Here is an 18,670-nt window from a genome sequence, read left to right as displayed (position 1 = left end):
GACAGCTCAGAGCCTGGAGCCTGCTTCAGATTCTGTGTCTCCCTCTCTCTTTGTTCCTCCCCTGCTCATGCTCTGTCTCTCTCAAAAATAAAGTTTAAAAAAAATTTTTTTTAAAGAGAAAATGGGAATACATGGAGAGTCTTTATCAAGCTGAAAGATTGAAGTAATCCCAGCCATGTGCGTGTGTGAGAGAGAAAGAAACTTGCCTTTTAGTTTGTGTAGCAACATGTTGGGTGCAGTACTCTGATTAAGTCTATTAGGACCATTTAAAATACGCCATTTTATTGGTATATTTCTGTACTAAGATAGAAGTGGAAGGGTGGCCACCAGGGTACTCAGTGAGACATGAGGCTCGTGGCACAGGGAGGAAGGAACTGTGAGCCATTCTGATCATACAAGGAGTAATGAGTCTACATCAGGTTATTTGGGGTATCCTTGTCTTACATAATAGGCTAAACATGGTGAGTTAGGCAGAGTAGCAAATGAGTCTACATTAGCAGAATGTGATTCTGACCACAGTCACTGGATATGATTCAGTGTGGAGGCAGCTTAGCATGGTGATTACAGTTACAGGCTCTGGAGTCTCAGTGTGAGACCCAATCCTGTTTCTATCACTTACTAGCTTTGTTGACCTTGAACACATTACTTTATTTCTGCATTTTCATTTAGTTTCTCATTAACAAAATAAGGAACTTCATGAAATTACTGTATAAAATTCTGGTGAGCATTAAGTGGGTCAGTATATAAAGTACTTAATGTTTGCTGTCATCATTATCGTTTGGATCACCTGCTCTCCTTGTTTCAGTGGTTTAATCAAATGACTTAGATATTTTCCTAAACTCTGATATCACTTTCCTTTGAATCTGTTTGTTGCCTGTGGCGAAACTAAAATGAAGATGTTTCTGTAGAGTCCAGAATGAAGAGAGTTATTTGCTTTCCTTCTCCCCATAGGTTGTTTTCTGCATGGACCGTGCCCTAGAATTTGCCCCTGCCTGCCATCGCTTCAAAATCCTCAAAGCAGAATGTTTAGCAATGCTAGGTCGTTATCCGGAAGCACAGTCTGTGGCCAGGTATGAAGTCGGGCCAGTTCGGCCTTGACACACCAGATACCACTAGACAGGTGCCGTCTGGCAGCTCTCTACAGCAGGAGCTACCATATGTCCTGTAGGTAGGCCAGCTTGGGCTGATCAGTCCTTTGCAGGTCATATGGTCTCTGTTGCAACTGTTCACCTCTGCCACTATAGTGCAGATGTGGCCATCGATGATAGATAAGTGGATGATGTGGGTAGGTTTCAATACAATTTTATTACATAAACAGTAGCAGGGAGGATTTGGTCCTGTGGGCTGTAATTTACCAATCACTGTTCTAATAAAGATTGAGATGCGTGAAGTGTATTAGAGATAAATGTAGGTGGTTTATTTGGGGAAGGTATTGGGATCTGTCTACCTTTGGATACTTCCATACTAGACACATGGTCAGGAGAAAAACTGGCTATAGTAATCACAAATGTTAGCGTTGGTGGAGAGATCCAAACCACAGCTGAGCATGTCCCTTTACGGCTATTGCAGTGACATTCTACGAATGGATTCAACCAACGCAGATGCTCTGTACGTACGAGGTCTTTGCCTTTATTATGAAGATTGTATTGAGAAGGCGGTTCAGTTTTTTGTACAGGCTCTCAGGATGGCTCCTGACCATGAGAAGGCCTGCGTGGCTTGCAGAGTAAGTTCTAGGCCCCACATCTGAGTAGGAAAGAAAGCTTCCTTTTTGAGCCTTTAAGAAAGTCACAAATAGAAGATTCTAGGACCACATGAAATGTGAGCATGCTGGACATGCTTTTTCCACCTTGCCAGGATGCTTGGTCCTTTCCTTAGAAATTATTTCAGAACTACTTTTATTTGCCTAAAGGCAGATGTGATCATATATGATCCTCCTAATACTAGGTGTGTTTTTTTTCTTCTTCCCTCAGTAAAGAAAAAATAGTAATGCTTATTCTGGGAAGTGGAGGTAAACCCTGGGTGACACAGGTCTCATTGGTATTCTCTTGTAAATCTTGGTTTCCCCTGTCCACTCCGTAGGAAGCACTAGTGAACAGCGAATAGCCTAGGTGGTGGGGTTGGAGGGGAGGGGGATAAGGATCTGTAAGATGCTAAACAACAGGGATCTGAGAAATTGAAAATAGACTCGGGCCTCTCTGTATGGTGGTCTGAGATTTCCTGGATGTGAACTAACCTCCCTTTGCTTTTCCCTGTAGAATGCCAAAGCACTTAAAGCAAAGAAAGAAGATGGGAATAAAGCATTTAAAGAAGGAAATTACAAGCTAGCCTATGAACTGTACACAGAAGCCCTGGGGATAGACCCTAACAATATAAAAACAAATGCTAAACTCTACTGTAATCGGGGTACGGTTAATTCCAAGGTAAGCACTCGGTCTGGGTCTTGGGGCCCATGGAGATATGTTTAAGGGGCATCTTGGGGAGTCTGCTTAATAAGGACAAGCCACACGAAAGGAGAATAGTGGTTTTGGTTGAGATCTCAGCTTGTTAGGAACTTCCTTTTGAGAAGCAAGCTTTTACCTTTTTCCTAGGATTTCAGGGCACTTGAGGGACAGCTGGGAAGGATATTCCTATCTGGTCTTCCTCAAGATCCCTTCCTTTCACTAAGGGAATGGCTAGAGGCTTTGGGATAATTTTTTAAGCAAATATTGTTGCTGCTTTTTGCCAAAGCAAGTGATTGTGGCTTTCTCGGGAGTGATTTGGAGGAAATTAGAGTATGAAGCAGGCTTAGTTTTTTTTGTCCAGCATGCTCAGCTGAAAATGGTCTGAGCGCCCGCTGCAGTGCTGCATACCACGAGAAACCAGAGCAAGCTCTTGCTCTTGTAGCGTTCCAGTGGTCAGAAATCAGTGATTCTTACTCCTGTAGTTAGCCTTTTGGAGAGTGGAGGGCAGGAACCACCCTTACTATTTCCATGTCGTGTTTGGGCACCACCCTGGAATGGCAGAGGTGGCTTATCCTTGCCCATAAGTGTGCCTGGCTTCCATCCCTTAGAAGAGAAACCAGTTTTGAACCCGGTGTCCGTAGCCCTCTGAGATACTGGAGGGCTATCTCAGTGACCAGAAATGAGTGTGACAGGGGCCTGGTATGACTGATCCTCTTAGAATTGTGAAGCCGTGCTCACAGCTTCTGGGCTCCCTCAGTCACCGAAGGTGTGAAGTATGACTGCTCTCTCTCTCCTGAAGCTTAGGAAACTAGATGGTGCAATAGAAGACTGCACAAATGCAGTGAAGCTCGATGACACTTATATAAAAGCCTACTTGAGAAGAGCTCAGTGGTAAGTGGTGCTGGAGGGTGAGGGGAAGAGGGAGTTGCTGCCGGCCTGCCAGGGGGATTGCGTTATGGATGCTGAAGCAGCCCCAGGGATGTTGTGAGGTCATTTGGTCCTTCCCCCTGCCTCTAGGTGGGATTGTTCCAGCCCTAGACTCTCTTTATAGACCTCCAGCCGAGGAGATTGCACAGCTCCCTCAGTCTCCCATGCCTGTGTCTTACGCCCCTCACGGTCAGTAAGTTTCCTCTGATGCCTGACCCAAATTCCTTTTGTTAAAGTTTAAATCCATTTCCTTTGGAGATTGTATTTTGTATTGTACACTTTTGCTCTAACTTGGCACAGTGCTTGGCACACAGTAGGTGCTCACTCAATAAATGTTTTGTCGAATGAATGTATGTTGTTTGAAAGAGGAAGACAGAGACAGTTGAGAGTTCTGCTTCTCCTGTTTGTTCCGGGTTACAGAAGACAGAAAGGAGTTTAAGCTGGCTCAGCCTCCCAGCAGTATAAGGAAACCCTTTTTGAAATACCTCTGTGACTTGGAGACTTATGAGCCAGGATGTGCCTGCCTAGATCTAGTGCCCGGATTCGCCTTTAGAATCGGGGTGCTCCCCAGCTTACATGTCCTTCTTACTCTTGGACCCACCAGACTCTTTTCTGCAGACAGGAACCTTAGCAAGGGCTAGGAGACACCTCCCCCAAATCCATTTCTTCTTATTTCAGATTATTTCCCAGACAGAGAAGAACAATTCTATCTTAAAATTCCAGAAGGAAGACCTATTTGTTGTATACTAATTCTCCAGCATTCGTTCATTCCGTTCCTTGTCCTGAAATGTCACATCCAAAGAGGTGCTGCTACTGATGCCTGATGAGCCCTTCATTCTTCAAGCTCCTCAGTCTCATTGGTGCAGGGTGTGGCCTGCCTCCCTTTTAGTTTTCCCAAAATGATCCACTTTTTTTGAAAGCAGGAAAAGTGCTCCTGTATGTGGTGCTTTTTTTTTTTTTTCCAAGTGGATTTCTAAGTAGATGAGTAAGTCTATCAAACAGAAACGTACACAAAATTGTATTATAGATCTTGAAACTAGCTGTCTATCATCTCATGTTTGCAAACTGCTGGCAGGCAAACATGGAAGCTTTGGAAGACAGCAAGTACCCTATGATCCAGCTAAAGACTAATGTTAACAGATCCAGAATGCTATGTGCACGTTTACTGTGATGTTATCTGAAAGAGCAAACAAGGAGAATCCCCTAAGCGTCTAGTGGGGCGGGGGTGGCTATATATATGACACTGTGTCAACTCAGTGGATACTCTGCTGTGTTTGAACAGAGAATGGGGAGAGAATATTCTTGGTTTGTTAGCAAGATAGAGGGGTGGACAATTCTATCTTGATATGTGTTCAATAAAGAAAAATCAAATGGCTTTAATCAGACAACTGACAGCTTATCTTTGTGGTAGAAACAGAACTGTCCTCTGAGTGGCTCTGCCTTTGAGATCCCACCACGGGGCACAGCGTGCACTTTGGGGCACAGTTGGCCAAGAACTTGGCAAACAGTCCCCTCAAGCAGCTGGGACTGACATGAAGTAGTGGAGATTAGTTCAGGCCAAACCCTTACCAGAGTCCTGACTGCTACCTCAACTTATCTCTAAAGACGGGGAGATGCCAGATTTCTGCTACATCTCCCATCATGCATTGCAGTTTCCCATTTTCCCTAAAGCTCTACTTCTCTGCATTTTCTTCAACTTAAAAAAAAATACTTTTTAAAAAATAGATGTATAGTTTTCATACAGTGTTGTAACGTTTCAGGTGTATGACAATAGAAAAAAAATTTAAATGGAAAGATGTCCTTGAATTTAAAAAACACATTAAGTAAAAATGTAAATCATTATAATACAAGCTTGTTTAATACATTCCAAAAGGGCATTGAAAGTTCATTAAGGTTATTTATTTGACAGATCATTCTACACCTGGGACCATCAGCTTATATTACTCTTCATGCTGTAAATGGGTTCTCTGAGCTCCTGGTAACATTTGTGCCCAGTGTCCACAGGGCACTGGTTTTTGTCACCATTGTTTAATTAAAATTGTAAATCAAGATGTTGCCAGAAAATCAGAGATGCCTAAGAAGTTGGGCTCTGTCTTGCCAGCCACATCAGCAGCACCCCTCTGCTCTGGCCTCTAAGCCCACTGGGGCTCTGATGTTTGCAAAGATGGGATGTGTGGTGGCAGTGTAGTAAACTTGGTCTTTGTTGGGCAGCAGCTAGCTGTGCCGCACAGTCACTCCTGCTCCCCAGCCGATGGGATCTGTCTCTGGAACTCCTACACAGTCTGTTTAATCGGTAGGCCAGTCTTGGCACCAGTGATCTCATCGGGACATGGAAAATGCCACTTTGCTTCTGTGGAAAAGAAGGTCTTAACAGGTCTGACAATCAGCCTTTCAAGTTAGATTCCGCCCATCTTGGGGCAGCCCCCCCCCCCCCCCGCCTTTCTTCTACACTCCTGAAATAAAAGCAAGCCTGCGTTTAGAGTCTCCTTTTTCTCTCACTTACCTCCATCTCTCAGATTGATTAGTCTTAGTGGAGGCATTTGCCAGCAGCCACCATCTTGAACTTGATCCTTCTAGTGGCTCACTAATCCCACTTGTACTCTGGATTGGAGCTGGCCCTGCATGTTTATGGCACTGCAGGTTTCAAAGCTTTTCCATATTCACCGCTCTCACTTCATGATCTTTTTCTCTTGCATTTTAATCCCAAGTAATCAGTCAAGTAGGAGCCTTCACATTGCCTTGTCCTGTGGCAATCCAGATGCCTTTTGGTGGCTCTGAAATCAGAAGGAACTTTCTCCCCCTAGTTGCTTTCTGCTCAAAGCAGAGTATCACTTCGCTGGTTGGGTGCAAGTGGCATGAGACCTGTCTCTTTTTACTTGAGGAACTGGTAGTTAATTTTTTCTCACAGCTAGCTTAAGGATTCCTGTTTCATGAAGCATCTCAACCGAAAGTGTGTGTCTCTTGCTTGAGCCGTGCCTCTTCTCCCAGAGTGATACTGAAGGTGATTGCTATTTATGTTGATGGACCGCCCTGTATTTCCTTTTCAGTTACATGGACACAGAACAGTATGAGGAAGCAGTGCGGGACTATGAAAAAGTGTATCAGACGGAGAAAACAAAAGGTAAAGGTGTTTGAGAGCCTGTTTCTCAGGGAAATGTGAGGTCTTACTCATAGGCCCTAAAACTGGACATAGGAGTAGTTTGATTCACGGATCAGGGACATACCTGGGGCTTATTTGATCACCAGCCAGGAAGAAATTAACAGAGACCCCAAGTGCAGGACAAGGCACTTATTTTCTGGCCCTATATCCTATCGCTTTTACTTCCTTTTATGTGTAATGAGGCTGATGTGCAGAACTGAAGTATGAGTAGATTTGTTTTTTAATCTTCAGAAAGAAAACACCATAAAAGCACCGGGTATGTATGGTTAACAAGGCTTCTGACTGCAAGGCATCTGGGTTAGTAAGGGAAACCAGAGTCAGATTTGTCCATTGACTCTAGATGTCTCCTTCCAGAACACAAACAGCTCCTAAAAAATGCACAGCTGGAACTGAAGAAGAGTAAGAGGAAAGATTACTACAAAATTCTGGGAGTGGACAAGAATGCCTCTGAGGATGAGATCAAAAAAGCTTACCGGAAACGGGCCTTGATGCACCATCCAGGTAGAGTGGGTGTGGGGAGGGGACTTGGTGGGAAGAACGAACCAGGACTCGGTCCAGAAAGTTCCCAGCTCTTGGGGCACCTGGGTGGCTTAGTTGATGGGGCATCTGACTCTTGATTTCGGCTTAGGTCGTGATCTTGCAGTTCATGGAATTGAGCCCCGCCTCAAGCTCCAGTCTGACAGCACGGAGCCTGCTTAGGATTCTCTCTCTCCCCTCTCTGCCTCTACCCTGTGCTTACCTGCTCTCTCTTTCCCCCTCTCCCTCCCTCTTTCTCTGAAAATAAATAAACTTTTAAAAGGAAGAAAGTTTCTGGCCCTTCAGCTGATAGGTAATAAGGTGTTGCTAAGTTCCATACCCTCCAAATTTTGGAAGTACCAAATTCTAAAATTGGACATAAAGTGGTCTTTCTCTTCAACTTTTATTTTCTTGTGACCCTGAGTTCTTCCTATACTCTTCCGTTAGATCGGCACAGTGGAGCCAGTGCCGAAGTTCAGAAGGAGGAGGAGAAAAAGTTCAAGGAAGTTGGAGAAGCTTTTACCATCCTCTCTGATCCCAAAAAAAAGACTCGCTATGACAGTGGACAGGACCTGGATGAGGAGGGCATGAATATGGGTGGTGAGTTGGTTGGGGCAGCCTGGGACGAACCTGACCAGTGTGGATCTTTAGAATTTTTCTTAAGACACTCCAATGGGGAATCTATATAGTAGCTAGTGATGCATAGTGATTTGTAAGGCACACCCTAGATAAATACCTGTAACGTGTGAGGCACTGTGATGGGTGCTGGAAATAACAAAGGTGAATCAAACAGGTTCCCTGTGCTCTGAGAACCCAGTCTAGGGTTTTGCAAACTGGCCCACAAGCCACTTCTGACCTCTGACCCCTGGGTGTGAAATCCCGACAAGTACAGTCAAATGTAGTGGGTGCCCAGGGTGCAGAGGACATAAGCACTAGCAAGGGAAGGCTTGGAAGTGCAGAAATAATACCGTTGGGGAGCTGTAAGGGGCTGAATGTAGAAGAATAGAGGGTGTTTGAGGCAGGGGGTACTAAGGCATGAAGCCCCAGAGTAGCTGGATCCCCCTGCAGGGGCTAGAGTAGGCAATACGGGTTTTTTTCCTGTTGGTTAGAAGTTTCCCCCACTGTTGAAGGATCCTAAGTAGGGGAACTATGAACCAGAGTTAGGTGGCAGAATATTTGTGGTGGCGGTGAGGAGAGGCGCTTTGGTGCGGTGAAGGGGGAGAGAATCGGAGGGCACAGTGGGAGGGCAGGGCTTGATTCCTGTCTGTGTTGGAAGAGGGGAAGGATGAACTTGAGTGGCTTTGGACGGCTGACTGGATGGAGCCATTACCTGAGCTAGGGGGCCCAAGATGAGCAGATACAGAGAGGCAAGGAAGAATTTGCATCTGGATACAATGTGCCTGCTGGATCAACTGATGGAGATGCGTCCTCTGTGGGCTTTAGCAACGGAGGCGCGGGTAGGGGCAGCAGACCTGCTGTGGCCTGGTGATGAGGGCACAGTACTGGAGTCAGGCAGGAGTTGGAATGTTCAGTTCTATTGCCTTCACTGGCCACGTGATCTTGAGCAAGTTACTTGAGCTCCTACCTGGTTTTGTTGAGTATAAACTGGGGATGATGTAAGGCATGCAGAGTACCGAGCACCACGACTGGCACCTAGTAGGTGCTTCATAAGCCATGGCGCTTTTTTTCTGGCATTTAGTCTAGACAGCATGGAATCAAATGAATACAGTAAATCTTAGAACTTACTCTTACATTTAGTGTTGGTAGCACTGAAGTGATAGATTTTAGCCTTTTCAGTAGCAGCCCAGCATTATAGAGAGACAGTGTGAGGAAAGTCTTATGTAAGTGCAAATGGCATCCCACTTGTTGTGAAGAAGGTCCAGCAAAGTAGGTGGAGGTGAAGAAAGCTTTCCTTCAGGTTTGCGCTGGGAAGGAGTAGGGAACATGTCCCAGGAGTGGGATTAGGCATGGGGGGTGGGGATACGTGTGCCCACCCCCGTCAATGACTTTAGGGAAAGGAGGTGAGGGGTGTGTCTGGGAAAGCTTGGGGGCCCATCTGCCATGTCATCCTAAGTTCCTTTTCAGACAGGTCTAACTTGTTCACCTTTTGCCCCTTCCCTGTTTCTCACTTTGCTGCACAGATTTTGACGCAAACAATATCTTCAAGGCATTCTTTGGCGGTCCTGGGGGCTTCAGCTTTGAAGGTGGGTATGCCCGCTGCTCTTGGGAGCTTCCAGATCACAGGCCCATAATGCAGCTCCCCGCTATGGGAGAGTCAGGGGGGCCCTTAAGTAGAGGTGACAGAACCCCCATCCAGCAGGGTACCGATCCACACAGGTGCTGCTGAGGATGGCGGTAGGGAAGTTCCTGGGTGCACCATGCCTCGGGACCATTGGTGCCACACCTCTGCAGGGCCAGGGGGTAGTTCACGCGGTCTAGTACCAGGGCCTCTCCAAGAGTGAAGGTTAGAAGCTGCACAGACAGCTGCTCACCTGCTCCCCTTATACCCCCAGGCCCAGGCTGTTGATTGACTTGGCAGCTTTTCTGTTTGAACTTGAAGCAGCCCTTGAAGACTTTCCCATAATCAGAGCAAAGTGATCTTCCCACACAGATTCAACTAACAAGCCCTTCTTTTCCCTTACAGCATCTGGTCCAGGGAATTTCTTTTTTCAATTTGGCTAAGGAGAGGAAACCATCCAGAACCCAGAAAGTGGAGACTTGCTCAATGTAACCTTGAACGTGGGCACAGTTCACCTCCTCCCTTCATCTCATCTCCCCATCCTTAGAGCAGTTTCGTTTTCTTAGTTGGATGCCCTGTGTCTGTGTGAGTGGGGGGAAGGAGAGGGAGCCAGCGCCGAAGACTGCGGGGAGGGGAGGGAGGCGGGGGGTGGACAGGGAGGCAGCTTGTGAATTTTTGTTTTACTGTTTAACTTTATTAAAAAAGAAAAAAAAATTAAGAGAATAAAATGTTTTGACCCTTTCTGGCACTTTGCTCTGGCAGCTGCTTTGTGTCACTTCAGACTCGGTGGGCCAGAAGCTGAGCCCCCAGCACGGAGCTGGTGCTGGCATGGATTTTAGGCTCAGCAAGCTGCCCCACAGGGGATGTGGGCACCTAGGGCCTGATGGCAATGGGATGCTGGCCGCCTCTCCCAAACCTGTTGAGCATGTGAGTACCCAGCAGGCCCTGAGTATGTTGTTGGGCCCAGCCTGATGTCAGTCATGGGGAAGTTGAGTTCAGAGAACGGGTTTATTTGATGTAAGGGCCACCACAAATCACCAGAGGCTGTGTGTGTCCAGAGCTCACATGGAACGTGGCTGGGCTGACCCAGACCCCCTTGCTGTCCTATTGCCAGTGTAGGCTAAGGGAGCTGGGGACCAGGACAAAATCCTGGCCTCCCTGACCCCCAGGCCCATTCCAGGTGGGACATGCAGCTCCTGGGACACAGATGTTAAACTCACGTGCTTAGAGACAGCATTCTTAGCATATACTCCTCACTTTCTCCACTGGTGTCCCTTTCTGTGTGGGAGGCAAACTGGGGAAGGAAACAGTGGTCAGGGTCCTGCTATCCGGGTCAAGTTTAGTGTTTGTTGCAAGTAATCTTTCTAGGAGCTCCAGGCAGAGACACTTGAGACTTTGGCTGAAGCTTAGACTTTTGGCGCTTCGGTAGTAGCGATGGCTGGGGAAAGACTGTGGACCAAACAGGTAACTTACGCTTCTCTTCCTTCTGAGCCCCTGCCCCTCTCTTTCCAGTCTTCCCCCTTTGTCGCCGAGGCCATGGTGACAGGATGCCCGAGGTAGGCCTGATAAGCTCCTACTGGCCTGTACAAAACTCCTCAGTGTCAGGTGTTGCCTTGTGTTTAAGGGTGGCCCGTCCCTAGAGGACTGAGGGACCCAGGCTAGGGACCGTGGGTCTTGCTGGGAAGGCCCTCTCCTTGCTTTGGGCTGGCACACCTGTGGCCCCACTGCTGCAGTCAGTGGGGGAGACAGGCTCCACTCCATGTCCCTCAGACCCAGGCAGCCCCCACTTTCTGTGCCCATCTAAGATCAGCCTCTCTCCGTTCTGCCTCCTCATGAAAGCCAACACTGTTCAGCTGCCCAGCCTCACCACAGCTGTGCCCGGCCAGCAGAGGGGAGACAGGACCGATGGCCCCACGCTGCGGGACAAAGCCAGTCCTGATACGCCAACCCCGGCCCCAGGGAGGCCTGAGCTGGGCACAGAAGGGGTGAGAGAGACTGCACGCGGCCAAGATTAACACGGTTTATTTCACTGTCAGTCTTACAAGTCACTGAGGTTGGGCAAAGCCAGGATAGTAACTCGAGCACTTTCGTCCAGTAACAACTCAATGAGCAAGGCCCTATTACTGAGCAGGGGGCAGCAGAGGGCACCCCAGGAACCGCAGCACAGGCACCGATGTTCCAAACCCCTTCCCGGAGGCACCAGGCAGGGCTTGGCCCTTAACAGCCAGGCGTGCACCCCACTGGCTCTTGGTCCCCACCAACTGACGCCCTTTGGAGGAGGCACATGGGCCTGCAGAGGCATTAAGGAGGCAAGTTGGGCTGGGCAGACAGCAAGATTGGAGCTTCCCCACCGAGGTACTTTCTCTGGCTTTGATCTCCCCATCCCCACAGCAGAGCCACACCGCTGGAAAGGATGGCCAGCCCGTCCCCATCCCAGGAAGGGGGAAGCCCTGTGGCCATCCGGGAGTGGCTGTTGCTTACTGTTCTCTTTTCTCCCCTACTTATCCAACTGTTCCCTAGTTACAGTGTGGAGGAGGAGAGGACAGGCACTTAGAGCCAAAGGTGGGACGTACACCCCTTTTTCTACTCTGGTAAAAAGCCGCAGACTTCCTGGGGCTGCAATGATTAAGATCCAGGGTCTAAGCCCAGGGATTTCCCCCCCACCCTGAATCCATCGCCGGTTTCCCACAGCCGCAGTGACCGCCCTCTAGGTACCTGCAGCTCTGAGGTGACCCCCTCCACCCCGCTGGCCAGCTCTGGGCAGGGGCAGGGGAACCAGTAACAGGCAGCTGGGCTCGGGGTTGTGGCTGCAGTTCCAGGCCCAGCTTGGCTCAGCCTGGGCAGCTTTGCTCTGGGTTCCTGAATGGTGCCTCCTACCCCACCTTGTGTTGAAAGCTTGGGCATTAGCGGGACGAGGGTGGGCAAGAAAAGTTACAAGTTTTTAAAAAGTTACAAGAAGGTTAACTTTGAGTAAAAAAAAAAAATCTTAAAGATGAAGCAGAAGGCATGCTTCCCTCTCCCCGCTCTCCCTGTAAGGAGCAAGGGGCTGACCGCAGCAAGGACACTCAGATGACGGTGCAGGACTGGAAGGCACCCCCCTTGCGGCTGCCGTGCGTGGGCACAGGTTTGCCCTTCCCGTAGTACCCCGTGAAGATGGCCCTGACCTCCATCTTCTTGGCCAGGCTCAGCAGCCAACGCCCGCTGCCCAAGGAGTAGAGTTTGCCCCGGTGTAGCTCACCCACCTCCTCGCCTCGGCTGCCCCCCTTCTCCTGCCGCACAATCTCCAGGAGGTCAATGCCCGTCTGCACGGCCTCCACGTCCCCCGCGCAGCCGAGGGTGATGTGAGCACGGCTGCCCCGGGGCAGGCTGTCAGAGGGGGACAGCTTGTCCACGTCATTTGGCCACAGCGGCAGCTCCTGCTCGCTCAGCTCCACCCGGGCTCCGGCAGTCTTGGGCGTCACGAAGAGGGCAGTGACAGTCAGCGTGAAGGCCTTGCCGTAGGATTTCTTCACCACCTGTGGGGAGAGGACGACAGCTAAGCTGGAGGTGGTGGCCCCTGCGGTGGACAGCTGACCAAGGATGGACCTGACAGAGGTGAGCACGAGGCAGCCGAGCCCTGGGGGGAAAGCCGCACGCAGCCCGTGTGTTCCAGGAGGACATCTTTCTACGGACACCGTTCAGGCTAATGTGACAAAGCCAAGGTACCAGAGGTGCCAGACATGGGCGGAGTTGGAAGCCAGACTCCCTGAACTCAGCATCCCCCTGTCCCTGCCCACCAGCTGCAGGGCTCCGAGCAAGCTGTTTAACCTTGCCGTGTTGGCTTATTCACCTGTAAAACAGGGATACTAGAACCTACCTCGGTGCCTGGATTAAAGGAGTATCTGGGTGAAGACTCTAGAAGAGTAACAGGCATGTGACAAGTGCCAATGCCATTGCTATTCAGTTCATCCTGGTAATAAGCCACCCTGGTACCCAGGCAATATCCCAGAGGACAGGGTGGGGCCAGAAGTCAATGCCTTCAACCAGAATCTACCCCGTACACCTTGGTTTACATCTGATTACATGTCTGGTTATATCTGATTCTCTGAAAAAGGCCATCTTTCCCGACTGACCATAAACACGTCTCCAGTTTTGCTCACAATCCCTTGTGTCTAGCGCAGAACAGGTGCTTAATAAATACCGTTACACGCATGAGTGGTTGGGATGGTAGTGGACAATGTTACGTATTCGTTCATGCAGCTGTGCTTGGTGCCAAGAACACTACCACAAACCAAAGTAAAGAATGCAAGTTGGGGAGACCAATAAACAGGAAGATGGCTGCCGCGTCAACCTAGGCAGACGAGCAGGGGAGACACCGGGGAGGCTGGAGACAGCAGCGTGCGGCCGGGCGACACCTGCTGCGTAAGGACCACACGGCAGAGGCTGGGGGCGGCAGCAGAGCAGGAGGGAGGGGTCTGGCACCTCAAAGCCAACAAGCCTCACTATCCCTCCGTGCGCCCTACTCCAGGGCAAGACCGGGCCTAGGACCCGGGGACAGGGACGTCAGAGTACCAGGCTCCCTGGGGGCAGGGGACACCTGGCCTTCGGGACTCCACACAAGCTTAGGCCAGAGCACAAGTCTGCTGCCGGGCATCAAAAGTAAAATGCTCTGGTGGGCGGGCCTTCAGGGTGAATGCACAGGCCAGTGGCGTGCTGGGCAGGAGGGTGCTCCCCAGAAAGGGTAGGTGACATCTGTGTGACTAAGCCTGTGGAGGGGTGAAGGGAGCAGGAGATGCCATTTCTTCTGAGAGGCTGTCTGGTTTCTGGTCCCTGCCTTGAGCCGGCACCCATCTCCAGGAGACCCTGCCCTCTCCCCACCTCAGCTGGGTGTCCCTGGGGGGCACTCACATCCTGCTGGGCATACTCTTCTGCCCCAGCAGCCTTCCCGTAGTCACAGAACTTGGTTGTGCAGTGCAGCACGCCTGGGGGTCTCTTCCCAAAGTAGGTGACCAGTTCAATCTTCTCCCTGGGCTCATCCCCAGAGACAACTGCAGGGAGAGAGAGTGGGGCAGTCAGGGCAGGAGAGCAGGGGCCATCCCGACATCTGTCACCACAGCCATGGAGGCTCAAGAGGAAAAAAAACAAACTGGAGATCAAACAGAAGTTCCTCAGTAATCCACGATAATTCACTCATTTACTAGGTGGTCAAACAGCCACGCCAGAGCTACAAAAAGGTGTCTAAATTCCCTGACTTCACGTTAGTTATGCAGATTTTTATAGCTCTTTTCCAGATTTGAAAACTAAGGCACTTATAACCCAGGGACAGGCAGCAGAGGCCAAGGGAATCGGCTTCAGCAGCTACACGTCTGAAAGAGGGAAGCAAGTCATGAAAAATAGGGTAGAAAGGCAAAGGAGTGTTGGAACCGTGCGGCATGACGGAAGGAGTCGGAGCATAATTAATATCCCAGCCCACTCACAAGCCCTTCAGCCTGGGGCAAGTGATCGACCCTTATCTGTCTTTATCAAGTACCATCAGGGTGACTATACACCCATTTTCCCAGGGTCACTCCAAGTCAGGCCCCACTGCACTCGGAGCTTCCTGGACAAGAAGTCACCAGAGCATGTACCTTGCAGGCCTGTTTGGTGGAGGAGACCATGCTTGGGATATGAAGAGATATTACGAGGCGAGACTTGGAGTATCTGGGGTTTCAATTTCCAGACTCTAGGCCTGTGGCTAGCTTCCGAGTCACTAGGTCTGTCCTATTTACTCCCAGAGTCTAGTCCCTGCGAGGATGTCGCTTACCCTCCCCAGGGGAGGGAGACCCGAGAGCAGGCCCATTACATTTCTCCTGCTGTGTCGCAGGCAGAAAAGGACTGTAGTTTTTAACGGTAAAAGCAGTTTCAAGAGGCAGCCACTCTCCAAGGCACAGCCACCAGCTCTAACCAGGAGCCCTGCCTGGCCGGTGCTTTTCTGCCAAGCCATTCCGGGCACAGGGGTCACACCTGGACGATGTCACCGTAGGCTCCACGGCTCCCTGGTTTCCCAGCATTCCAGCCTTAGGAGCCAAGAAGGGTCTCTGAGCAACGCGCAGGCACAAATCCCCTGCCTCTGAGTGGTAACACAGAAACATGGGTAGGGACACTGCAAGTAGAAAGATGGTCCAAAATGGGGGGAAACCAGCCTGAGACCTGGGACCCATCCTCAATGAGGTCACAATAGTCCTGTCAGTTTTGGGCAGCTTAGGATTCCATGGAATATTTTAAGTTTATATTTTTAGTAATCTCTACGCCCAACACGGGGCTCAAATGCATGACCCTGAGATCAAAAGCCAGGTGCTCTTCCCACTGAGCCAGCCAGGCGCCCCCTCCGTGGAATACTTTATCTCAAAAGATGGTTCTGCGGCTAAAAACAAGTTAGAAGACAACGGGACCAGATCCTCCCTCTAAGGTTATACGAAATGTTGATGCACTTCCTGTCTGTGTTTCCTGCCCGAAGACAGGGTCAGTGGTCTCTATGGGGGGGGGGGGGCAGGAAGGGAGCAGTGAGAGGAGAGGTGCCCTGGGGAGCGCCTCCCCCCACAGCCCACCGTGCCTCACACCAGGTGAGCCTCCACCTGCCTGGCACAGCCGGCTCCCGACGCGGGGACACCACGCGGTCCCGGGCACACAGCACCCCGTGCCCAGCGAGGGAGGCTCGCGAATGAGGCTAACCACCCGCACCCTGGCCAGCCTGCCACCTACAGTGTCGCAGCTCCTTCTTGAAGGCCTTGTGGTTCCCCAGCTCCTCCAGGAAGGCCTGGCCGGCTTTGCGGAGGCTCTCGGAACTCTTCTTGGTCAGGAACCAGCCGAAGTAGAGCGGCAGGAAGTCCTTCTCCAGCCCCGGCTTCAGCTTCTTCAGCTCGTCGGCCGACAGCTGCCACTGATTCTTCTCCTTGAGCTGGGCACAGTCCAGCCGCCACGCCGTCTTGGGCTCCACCAGCACCACCTGGTACTGGTACTGGTCGGCCATGTCAAAGAGCTGCTCCAGCCGCTCCCGCTCGTGGTTGGTGTCGTCCAGCACCAGGACGCGGATGTCCCGGCGGCAGTAGGCCGCCAGGTCCTCGTCCAGCCGCTTGTACTCCTCAGAGAAGTCTCCTCGAATGCCGGGGTTAATCTTGTACGCGTCGGCAGACACCATCTTGGTGCCGTCGCGGTACCTGTCCACAATGACCCGCGCCAGCGTGGACTTGCCGCTCCCCGGCAGGCCTCGCAGGATGAAGAGTGTCTTGCACTCTTGCAGTGTGGCCACCGTCTCCTCATCCTGCAGGAAAGGAAACTGCAGCTCAGGCTTGTCCTTGGCCCCTGAGGATGACATTTTGCGGAAGAAGATCTTGGGCAGGAACGCGTGGCTCTTTCGGGAGAAGCTTCTATTCTGTGTGAGGAGGGGAAGAGCAGAGTCAGCCAGCTCGCCTGGGGCCACCCCGCCAGTCTCTCGCCCCTTGTCTCTGGCCTCCTTCGAATCGGGGCTCCCAGCCCTGAGTTACAAGCAGCCCCGGGGTTGCGGGCACCCTGCCGAGCGGCAGCTCGGCCCCGGACCTTTCCCTTCTCTATAGTATGTAGCCGTAGGCTTCTGGTTGTAGAGGAGGGAGGGGAGAGCTTGTCTGGGCGCTCCTCAACTCTTAATTCCCTCCGGCTGGAGCTATAGCTTCAAGGATCCCCCACTGCTGCCACCTCTCAAGGGAAAGCGTGAAGTGTGCGCCTGTGGTTCTAGGAGCGGACCCTAATTTTATATTCCTGGCACCTATTAAGGATGACCTCTTTGGAGGTGGGGCTGCTATGTCTGGGCAAAGCCACAGCTGCCCTGGCTCTGGGTGTGCAGAGGAGGGTGGGGGTGGAGAAGGGTTACCCAAAGACTGCCTCCCTCCCCCGAACAAGGGCAGCAACAGATAATACTCTCTTGTCTGGGATGGGGGGGGACAATGGTCCCACAGAAGGCCTGGTGGGGGGCAGGGCAGGAGAGCGCCGCACAAAGGGCCTCATTCACCACGCCTGCCACCTCCTCCTCTGCCCTTGGCCCCCCCACAAAGTCGTGGTCTTTGTGCCTGCCCCAGGACCGCGCGGTCCAGGGCACCTGCGTCCAGGGTCCAGCTCTGTCCACCACTTTGTCAGCGGCACCTCTCCGAGCCACTTGTTTCCCGCCCCGCTAAAAGCCACAAGTGGTAACACTTGTTGCGGTACGCGGTCTCCCACAGCGCCTCCGCCCCCAGGCAGCAGCACTCCGAGCGCTGCGCTGGCCCTCGCTTTTCTCAGACAAGGCCCGCGGGCCGGAGAAGGCGAGGAATGCCCACCCCGCGCTACCCCCGACCCAGACTCGGTCTGCCCGGCTCCCGCGGCGCCCGGCACCCGCCCTCCTGCGGCGGCCGTGCCGCCCTCCCACTCGGCTCGCGTCTCCCCTACCTCGGGCTGCACTCCACGGCCCAGAAAGCCAGAGCTCAACTCCGGAACTTCGAGTGCTCATTTGCATGGCACTTCCTCCCGAAAATCCCCCCACACTCCCGTTTTCCGTAAGGGTACTTCGCCGGCCCGGCCCGCTCCCTCCGCTCCCGCCTCCCCGCGCCCGCTCACCATGATGAGGGGGGCGCCGCCGTCGCCGCCTAGGCAGGCACTAGCTCTCCGGGACCGCCCGCCTGCGCGGAGGGACACGGAGCCCAGCGGTGGCACGACCCCCGCGGAGCAGCCTTATATAGCCCGGGGGGCGGAGCGCGCGGCGGGCCGGGGCGGGCCGGGGCGGGACTCTCGGCGCAGGCGCGGCGAATCGAAACCTGAAACTGACTGCGCGCGGGAGGAAGCGGCCGCCCAGCGCCCAGCTGGGCCGCGGCGCACCTGTGTCCTCCAGAGTTCCAGCCGAGCTCTAGAAAGAGGGAGGCAGTCACCCTTCCCTGGTCCCACAGCGGGATTAGGGTGAAGCCAGGGAGGCAGGGTCGTGCAAGGGCAAAGGCAGATCCTGTCTTTATTTAAAATTTTGGTATTTTATTCATCGTGGGGGTTTGCGTTAATTTGTGTGTGTTTTACAATATTATGTTAAAATACTGTTATGTCGCTTACTGAGTTTCTTGGCACCTTATGAAAAATTGCATCTGAAATGCCTCACTCGCCTCACCCTAGTCGGGGCCTGGTCCTAGCTAGCGTCACGTCAGCCCTAACACCTACAAGGACTGCAGAAATGGAACAAGGATGGCAATAGCCAAGGGACAGATGGATAACGTAGTGAAATCCTAGCTTACACCCTGAGGTAGCTGTTCAGCCACCACCACCTCTGGGAAGCCACTGAAAGCTCGGTTGGATTTTTGAGAGCTTCCCGTGTACCAAGTGCTGTTGCTAAGCACCCCTAGAAGCCTCACACCAACCCGGGAGACAGATACCCATTCT

At 51.7% G+C, this 18,670-nt stretch overlaps 2 protein-coding genes across 4 annotated transcripts in view; one reads left to right on the top strand and one right to left on the bottom strand.

Moving 5' to 3' along the window:
* The window catches only part of DNAJC7 (DnaJ heat shock protein family (Hsp40) member C7), a 29,213-nt gene extending 16,946 nt beyond the window's left edge, over window positions 1-12,267 (top strand). The window contains exons 6-14 of one of the 2 annotated variants that reach the window (XM_030295075.2): window positions 952-1,070; window positions 1,570-1,723; window positions 2,256-2,420; window positions 3,241-3,332; window positions 6,416-6,489; window positions 6,883-7,029; window positions 7,492-7,644; window positions 9,186-9,248; window positions 9,689-12,267. In XM_030295075.2, the coding sequence (XP_030150935.1) occupies window positions 952-1,070; window positions 1,570-1,723; window positions 2,256-2,420; window positions 3,241-3,332; window positions 6,416-6,489; window positions 6,883-7,029; window positions 7,492-7,644; window positions 9,186-9,248; window positions 9,689-9,726 (1,005 nt within the window). In that variant the 3' untranslated portion in view covers window positions 9,727-12,267. The remainder of the gene's footprint in view (window positions 1-951; window positions 1,071-1,569; window positions 1,724-2,255; window positions 2,421-3,240; window positions 3,333-6,415; window positions 6,490-6,882; window positions 7,030-7,491; window positions 7,645-9,185; window positions 9,249-9,688) is intronic. The other variant, XM_030295076.1, reaches the window with a different exon arrangement.
* On the bottom strand, window positions 11,290-17,969 carry LOC115500567 (2',3'-cyclic nucleotide 3' phosphodiesterase). Of its 2 annotated transcripts, none has more exons than XM_030295073.1 (4): window positions 17,867-17,969; window positions 16,004-16,673; window positions 14,171-14,310; window positions 11,290-12,798 (listed from the first exon to the last, which is right to left on the bottom strand). In XM_030295073.1, the coding sequence occupies exons 1-4, from the start codon at window positions 17,867-17,869 to the stop codon at window positions 12,349-12,351; spliced, it is 1,263 nt and encodes a 420-aa protein (XP_030150933.1). In that variant the 5' UTR covers window positions 17,870-17,969; the 3' UTR covers window positions 11,290-12,348. The 2 variants fall into 2 exon arrangements, with proteins under 2 accessions (XP_030150933.1, XP_030150934.1); XM_030295074.1 differs by lacking the exon at window positions 17,867-17,969 and adding an exon at window positions 17,699-17,794.
* Between the last annotated feature and the right edge of the window lie 701 nt (window positions 17,970-18,670).

The sequence above is a fragment of the Lynx canadensis genome, chromosome E1 (assembly GCF_007474595.2).
Source record: "Lynx canadensis isolate LIC74 chromosome E1, mLynCan4.pri.v2, whole genome shotgun sequence".
In the NCBI taxonomy this organism is placed as follows: Eukaryota; Metazoa; Chordata; class Mammalia; order Carnivora; family Felidae; genus Lynx; species Lynx canadensis.
Note: the sequence above shows the minus strand (reverse complement) of the source record. Positions and strands in the feature narration are given on the sequence as shown.